The sequence below is a fragment of the Stereum hirsutum genome (assembly GCF_000264905.1).
Source record: "Stereum hirsutum FP-91666 SS1 unplaced genomic scaffold STEHIscaffold_27, whole genome shotgun sequence".
In the NCBI taxonomy this organism is placed as follows: Eukaryota; Fungi; Basidiomycota; class Agaricomycetes; order Russulales; family Stereaceae; genus Stereum; species Stereum hirsutum.
In genome coordinates this window covers 135,223-143,785 of record NW_006763157.1, presented here as the reverse complement: position 1 = coordinate 143,785, position 8,563 = coordinate 135,223, and the positions used below count along the sequence as shown (strand labels likewise).

Genomic DNA, 8,563 nt, shown 5'->3' with positions numbered 1-8,563 from the left:
TCGAGGACCAGACGAAAATATTTCGGAACCGTCTGCTTCATCGAGTTGCGCTTCTCGCGAAGCGGGCCCAGGATACTCTCGAGGGGCGACATGAGAGGCGTCGATTTCATCCCCGAACGAAGCATGCCTGCAGTCCAGAGGTTGCGCCGATTTTCGGGAAGAAGAGGTCGTCGAAGAACTTCGTGGGAGATGGGGATGTAGAGGAGCCAAGGTGCGTGGTGGTCGAATCGTTGGGGGTACAGCGAAGTGTCCTTGCGACCCCAGTAGCCATCGACGTAGATTGTGGAATCCTCGGAAGGTGGAAGAATCGGCGCGTAAGTTGTGTTGGCACAGAGAATGTTGGTCGCTTGGTCCACATACACATAGCCTGAGTACCGAACCTCCATCGGAAGTGGAACACGGCCAGTGCTATTCGGTGGCGTGCGAGCAGGATAGCGTAAGTGGATCGGGGCGACGTTGGGGGGAATGGCAAAGGGCTGGGAGGGTATCGGTGCCTTCAGTGCAGTAGGGACAAAGTTCTCGGGGGGATCTTCGCCATAAAAGTCCCAATCCTCCATCTCCTCGTCAGTATCACTCTCGAGCGTAGCGAGCTCAAGATCCTCCGCTGTCGCTCCAGAAACCTTCAACCTCTTCAACCTCTCCTGCTTCTTGGCCTTCTTTTCGCGCTTGGAAAGCCCCCGCGAAAGATAGATCGTGGCCTGCCCGACGTTGGGTTCGTTGATGGCGGTATGGTGGCGCTTCATCAGCTCCAGCTCTTCACCGGGGTGGCATGGTACGAGAGGACCATCCGGGAGGGCACGCTTGAAGTAGACGAGAAGCTCCAGCTTCAGTTTCATTTTCGCCTTCGATATACTGGCCTCACGCTGAGCTTTCAACTCCGCGGGCCAAGACGGGTCGACAATTGTGGTGGCGATGAGCCAGGTATTCCACGTTTCGGCTATCCCAATTGATTGTTGATGAGTACAGGATGAAAACAAAAAAGAATAAACGAAATAGCTTACCATCGTAGAGTGGAGGAGTGGAAGAGCTTGAGGGAGTGGTCGACATGACAAAGAGATACTGTGAATGTCTGATCAGTGTGATATGCGCGATGAGAAAGAGAAAAAAACGTACCTAAGGAACGGAAAAACAAAGGAAAGTCTTGAGCAGCCGTCGAGCACGAACGTGTTGCGACGGATGTGTCGGAACACTGGCAAAGCAGAGGAGAGTATGGAATATCGAAGAGTGCGCAAAGTTTACTATGACATAGAATCAAGGAGAGGAACTCACAGGAACCGTCAAGGACGGGGACGGTGGTGACGACGAGTAGAAGAACGCCTGTAAAACATTAAAAAATGTCAAGGAAACTGAGTAAGTACAACAACTAAGGCAAACGCCAGAAGAAACGCACCAAGAAAAAAGAAAAAAAAAGCACAGACAATGTCCGCGAGAGACCCCTCGACACAGAGTGTCAAAACCGGCGCGAAAGGGGTGTCAGAACCCCCTAAAATGGATGGAGGCGCGTAGAGCGTGAAAGTGAGTCTTGAGGGGCGGAAGTACTGCCAAAGTGACAAAAAAACCGAGCCTCAGAGCCGGCAAAGGAGACGCGACACGTTTATCCTATGCTCGGACCTGTGGGCTCAATCTATGGGTCTCCGGGGCTTGCAGAGGGTGTTGATCGGGAGCTTGATGGCGACGACGGGAACCGGAGGGCGCAATGGATGCGCGGAAGGCGTTGAACACATTGAGGGGTGCGTGGGAGCGTGTCAAGGGGAGCAGAGAGGGTGCGCGGAGAGGGCGAATATGCGGAGAGGGAGTGTGGAGACGCGTGGGGGGTGGAGGAGGGGAGTGCGGAGGGGATTGAGGGCGCACGGATACGCGGATACACAAATACGCGTATGCGCAAATACGCGGATATGCAAATACGCAAATATGCGTATACGCGTATACGCGGAGACGAGGAGAGGGCGCGCGGATACGCAGAAAGGGTGAGCGGAGAGGCGGAGAGGGCGCACGGAGAGGTGGAGAGGGCTTACGGATGCGCAGAAAGGGCACGCGGATGCGCAGAGGGCTCACGGAGAGGGCGCGCGGATACGCAGAGGGCACGCGGAGAGGCAGAGGGGGCACACGGAGAGGCGGAGAGGGCAGGCATTGACGCATTGAGGGTGGAGAGGGGGTGTGCGGAGGGAGTTGAGGGTGGAGAAGGCATACGGAGACGCGTTGAGGTTGGAGAGGGCGGGTGCGGAGGGAGTAGAGGGTGGAGAGGGCGGGTAGAGACGCGTTGAGGTGGGTGGAGAGGGTGAACGGAGACGCAGAGATACGGAGAGGGCGGGCAGATATGCGTCAAGGGTGAAGGAGGAGGAGGCGACGGTGGAGGAGACAGAGACCAGCGGCGGAGGGGCGAAAGATGCGTGAGAGCCAGAACGCTCGCTGGCCTGTGCGTGAGAGCGAACTCCGGCACTTGCCATCCGCGAGTATTCGCGTGTCTCGTCTCGTCTCTCTCTCTCTCTTTCTTTCGCATGCCCGCCTCCCTCGTCTATCACACCACCCTCACACTGGACGACCTGGCCGAAAGCTCGTGGACGCATGCCCGGGGGTGACATGTCGTGTTCCCCGGCATGCCATACAGCTTATTCTGCGTACTTTGGCGACCACTCGACTCTGTTCCCACAGAGTATCGATGTTTGTTGATTTCGCCAACTCTCGCTATCTGCTTGCTGTAGCCTCATCCTTGGTCTGTTTTTCTAGGGTCTCCTTTGGGGTTTTGAGTGGGCTTGACAGCCTATTTTGCTGCTTTCTCGGTCTTCTCGCAAGGTATGTTTGTTTTTGCTTCTTCGTTCAATTATTTCTAACTAGAACTTGCATAGACTGTAGCTCTGTATACCTCTCCGAGGACTTCGCGTGCATTCTGCACTCGGTATGGCTCTCTTTTCGTTCTCGAAGTGAAGCACCTGACGGTTTTCCCTAGGTCACCAGACATATCCTCTTCTTATGTCTACTCATGCTCTGCATGGTATCCGGTGCGTGTATTTCATTTACTCCTGCTATCAAACCACTGAACTCGATCCTTTGAACAGATCATTTCAGCATGCGTGTTACACGCTTTAATCCAGCGCAATCCGAGTGTGCACTTCCGGGTGAGTTCCTGTTTCGTTCTGAATTCATGTTTGCTGATTCAAAGTCTGATCTCACCCAGGTGCTTCAACATCGGACTGCTCGGCGAATGATGAATGTTCTCCACGCATGTATGCAGTATATTTTGTACGTCTAACCCCCTCTTTTGCTTGTCTTCTCGCTGATTGTTTGTGATCCACACCTTTACATGCAGGCTTGAATTGGATTTTCTGCCCTCGAGCGCAGATATTCAGCTACTTATTTAAGCCTCAACGGTTCGTCCCCTTTCCTCCATCATCGCAGCTCTCTTCCGCTCACTTTTATGGCCACACCTTCCTCAGCAGCTCAACGTGAACATTCCAGATCCGTCTCGCCCGTACTCTCTCTCTCCTCTTCTACCCCGTCTCTCGAATCTGTCTCCGATTCGGACGACGGTATCCCTTCGCTCGAATCGTCCCCAAGTCACTCTCTATCGTCCTCCCCGGTGTCCTCTCCCTCTCCTCTACCTCCGTCCTCCGTAACCTCCGATTCCGACTCTGCTGCCAACTATCAGATCGTCGACAACACCTTGGCTCCCTTCTCGTCCCAGCTGTTTCATCTCTTTTTAACCTTGATTTCACCTTCTATCACCGTCTCGATCTCCCTTGGCAATGGCACAATCCTCGTCGACACGATCGCGGTCGGGGAAACGTCCTCGTCACTCTTCAGGCGCTGCTCAAACCTCCAAACGCAACAAGGCTGGGTCCGCTGCCCCGATACCCGATTCCGCTCCCTCCTCTTCTTCCACATCGACTCCGCAAGGAGACACGCCAGCGGCTCAATCGTCGCAGTCCACGTCGACGCCGGCCTCAATCACTACTTCGACAGCTTCATCATCGAAGACGCCGGCCCAGAAGAAAATGCAAACCTTTAATTCAAAGTGGAAGCCCGAGGAGAATACGTTGCAGGACATCTTATGTACGAAATTTCTCTGTCATTCATTCTCTTCGATCGCAAGACTCACAGTCATTGCAGACAGAGTCACGAAGGGTTGGAAGCAGGAGGACGAGAGGTCTGTCTACAAAAGGTACAAGATGCCACCCGGGATTGAGGAGGGGGAGGATGGGGTGGTTCGGTATACATTTGGCTGCACAAGGTGAGGTTCTATCATTAATGAGCTTGCTGCGAACTGGACTAATGTAGTGTGCATTGCCATCTAGGTGCAAGCAAGTTGTGAAGCGGGCGTGCTACAATAATTCTACAAGCAACCTTTGGGACCACGTCAATTCGAAACATCCAGACCTTCCGTCGAATCAGGGATCCATCGCCAACTTCGCCCGTGGTTCGACGTATACCCGAGAAGCTCCGTCTCTATGAAGTATTTTGGTGTTGCTCTGCGTCTCGGCCGTTCGCCATAGTCTCCGACGAATGGTTCCTCAAAATCCTCGAGATGTTCCATCCTGGTGCCAAAGCGTGGTCTGACATCACTATCTCCCGTGACACTTTTGAGATCTTCAGGATCGGTCAGAAGAATGTCAAGAAGCTCATACGAGTAAGTCTTCCTTATCCATCGTCTAGTGCTGAGTTCTCATTGGTGTATTTCGTAGGCTACTCCGGGACGCAAACATATCGTGTTCGATGGTTGGACCTCGGCAAACACCCTCACGTTCATCGGCCTCAACCTCTTCATGATCATCAACGGCCAACTCTGTTCTATACTTATCGACTACATCCCGATCGAGACCTCGCACACAGGTCGGGAGATTGCTGAACATGTGTATGGTAGCATCAAGACCTATGGCCTCGAGAATGATGTACGTGGCTTTTTTTTTTTTCACTTGCCATCATTTGCCTGTCTTGTGTTCTAATTCTCGATGTAGCTCTTCGGTGGCATTGTCGATAATGCCAGCAACAATTTCACCGCCCTTGATCATCTCGGTAGGATGCTCCCTGACAAATCTCTCCGTAGCCGTGCAACTGCCGTACGTTGTTCATGCCACACATTCAATCTGGTCATGAAGGTATGATCTCATTCTCTATTAACCTTTCATCTTCGGACGTTCTGACCAATTGTTTTCTTGTATGTCATAGGCTATGACCAATACATTCAAGTCGAAGAAGAAGAACAAGAAGACCATCGCGGAGGATGAGCACGAGGATGAGGGTGAGGGTGAAGAGGATAGGGAAGATGGTGCCGAGGAAGATGATGAAGGTGACGATATCGAGGAAGATCAGGAGGATGAGGAGGAGAGTGATGAAGAGAGTCTCGCAGATGACGAGGTCGAGCAGGATGCAGCTGTGGATGACGAGTCGGACGATGACGAGGTGGACAAGGATAGGGAGGAGTGTGCAGCAGAAGAGTTGGAGCAGATGCGGGAGCAAGTGGAGGAGGAGCTCGCTATAGATCGTTCCTTGCTGAAGGGGCCTCGCCTCGCCATCCAGCGGGTTATGCTCATCGCCCGCCGCACTCATTATAGCTCTGCCCACCGACGTGCCCTCAAACAGTACTGCATTCGGAAGGAGGTTCCTCCGAAGATCCTTCCCCGTGCGGTGGTCACCCGCTGGACCTCGCTCACCAATACCATTGGGGTTGCTCTTCAGATTCGTCCTGCCGTCGACCTTCTGACCGAGAATCCCAAACACAAGATCACCCATCTTGCTCTCAATGAAGAGCAGTGGGAATTTCTCAGTCTCCTTCACCCGATCTTAGATGTAAGTACATTTTTGTATATTGTTCATTTTCGTTGATTCTAACTTGTCTTCAGCATTTTCGTAAGGCCATCGTACACCTCGAGACCCGTAACCGCCCGTTCCTTCATGAAGTCCTTCCGGGGTTGGACAATCTCATCACATCTGGAGGGGTACGCGACTGATCTCAATTATCCCATTGCAATCCGTGCGGCCGCCTTCAACGGCTTGAAAATCTTGAGAAAATACTATGGCCTCTCCGATGATTCAATCCTTCCACGCTGTGGTATTAGTACATTTTTGTGTGTCAATCTTCTTGCTTGGGTTTCACTAACTTTTATGATAGTGTGCCACCCTGGCTTGAAGATGGTCTACTTCACCCATGCAGGTTGGGATCCAGAATGGATAGCCGCAGCACGAAAAGTCATCACCACCCTGTGGATTGAACATTACAAGCCCGATGATGACGCTGCTAATGCCCAACACAGGTAAGAAAATCTTCTCGTCATATTTATCTCTGGTTCTTAGTATTTGCTTGTCGCAGAACCCTGGGTCATGCACTACATCGGTCTTCTCTGCAAACATGGGTCTCAACACGGCTACCAACGCTCTCGAAGATTACCTTAACTCCCCGCTTATACCCACTGATGATCCCATCGGATACTGGACCTCGTTCGCATCTACCCCTCGTACCGCTCCTCTCGCTCGGATGTGCCTCGATGTCCTCTCTTGCCCTGGTGAGCTTGTTTTTACTCTTACGCTCTATTACCTGGCCGATGCTCATTAGATTCTACAGCGGCTTCGACAGATCTCGAGACAGGGTTTTCGCGTGGAGGTCTTACGGTCTCAAAGCTTCGCCATAGCCTCTCTGACCAGAGTGTCCGTGCCGCGACCATCCTCGGCTCCTGGTTGAGATTGGGGATTCCAGGAATTCTTGACGAGGGTGAGTTGCTCGAGACCTTACGCAGCAAGCACAAGTGGTCAAACAATGGGAAGGGTAAGGGTAAGGGTAGGGCTAGCGAGCCAGAGGGTGAGTCGGATTCGAATGTCCAGCTTGTTGAGTAGGTGATGCGGTTTCGGTGAATTGTGGAATGTTGGTTTTTTTGTGGCTCTATCTTCCCCTTCGATTGTCCCCCTTCCATCATGCTTGCCTCTTTGTCGTATCTACCTTGTCATTTCTTGTGCCCATCTCAAAACTTCTGCTTTCGTGGTTTCAACACCATATATATTGATTTCGTTGAACTTCAACAGTTTTTTCTCAGGCCCCGCTGTACACAGTATGTAATTAATATACTTCGCCTTTGGACTACAACCTCCCTGCCCTCCATGCTCAACAGGCCTCCTGTTACTTCTCATCTCCCTTCAATCCCACCCTGCTCTGTGGCCGGACTATGGTGTTTCGGATGCAGGTACCCGCAACAGGTACTCGGGGCCACTTGATCCTGGACCTGTATCCGCAGTGGCACCCGTGGGAATGAATATCCGTACTTGCGGATACAGGTACTTGGTGCCGTGCCTGACGGATACTTGGCACAGGTACTCACGGGTGTTGGTAATCGTGGTGAGCCCTGTCCGGTAGTCCTTCTAAGAAGTGACGCCAATCTTCGAGAGCTCGCACTATGCCTAGCATTTCGCGATCGTATATCTCGTAGTTGCGCTCAGCTTCTATCATAGACTCTGACCGATATGCCACTGGGTGCCACAACCCATCCTCCTTCTTCTGCAACAACGCTCCTCCGGTTGCTGATCCAGATGCATCTGTTTCAGGGCATGCCACGAGTACCAGGACCCGTGAGTACCTGCAACGGATACTCGTAAGGCACACCATCGGGTACCTGTATCCGTGGATACAGATACTTGTTCCCACGGGTGGCTGCACGGATACAGGTAGTGCTTCAGGTCCCACAGGTACCCGTGGGAGAGTACCTGCCATATCACGTCGGAATTTGCCGGAGGCCAGACGTGCATCCAGTGATGCTTTGCTGGCACATCTCTCCTCACTCTTCTCCGAGCACACACCACCATCGACAGAGTTGACACGTCGTGTTTCTGTCCATGGTGGTTATGCTTATTCTAGGCACTGGTTTCTATATCTATTGGTACTTTGTTGAAGAGATTTGGTGTGTTCATTGTTGGGAATGATGGTACTCAGGACCTGGTGAGTACCTCCCTCCCACTCTTATCGTAAATTTGCTCGTTCTCACCCAATTCCGCGTACATTTCCAATGTTGCGGGGTCAATCTATGCGGATTAATGTCCGTCATCACCTCCTGTACTTGGTTTGACGTGATTTGGCCCACCCGTTGTCGAGAACGACGCCATTGACCCGGTGAGTACTCCCTGCCCCTTCCATCGTAAATTTGCTCGTTCTCACTCAATTCCGCGTACATTTGTGATGTTGCACGGTCAATCGTCGCATTTTGATGTCCAGCATCGCCCCCCATCCTTGGTTTGACGCGATTCGGCCCACCCGTTGCTGAGAACGACAACATTAACCTGGTGAGTACCTCCCTCTTATCGTAAATTCGCTCGTTCTCATCCAATTCCGCGTACATTTCCGTGGTTGCGGGGTCAATCGACGCGGAGTAATGTCCCCCATCGCCTCCTGTACTTGGTTTGACGTGATTCGGCCCACCCGTGGTCGAGAACGATGACATTGACCTGGTGAGTACTCCCTGCCCCTTCCATCGTAAATTTGCTCGTTCTCACTCAATTCCGCGTACATTTGTGATGTTGCACGGTCAATCGTCGCATTTTGATGTCCAGCATCGCCCCCCATCCTTGGTTTGACGCGATTCGGCCC

At 52.4% G+C, this 8,563-nt stretch overlaps 2 protein-coding genes across 2 annotated transcripts; one reads left to right on the top strand and one right to left on the bottom strand.

Annotated features, from left to right (window-relative positions):
* Window positions 1–8: 8 nt before the first annotated feature.
* On the bottom strand, window positions 9–2,582 carry STEHIDRAFT_163738 (uncharacterized protein; the record flags this gene model as incomplete). The annotated part of the gene is made up of 6 exons (XM_007311452.1): window positions 9–937; window positions 1,002–1,059; window positions 1,270–1,317; window positions 1,419–1,538; window positions 1,612–2,010; window positions 2,109–2,582. Coding segments are annotated over 6 exons (2,028 nt in total), but the record flags the coding sequence as incomplete, so codon positions are not given.
* Window positions 2,583–6,126: 3,544 nt separating this feature from the next.
* On the top strand, window positions 6,127–6,636 carry STEHIDRAFT_36099 (uncharacterized protein; the record flags this gene model as incomplete). The annotated part of the gene is made up of 3 exons (XM_007311409.1): window positions 6,127–6,248; window positions 6,289–6,497; window positions 6,557–6,636. Coding segments are annotated over 3 exons (411 nt in total), but the record flags the coding sequence as incomplete, so codon positions are not given.
* Window positions 6,637–8,563: the final 1,927 nt, after the last annotated feature.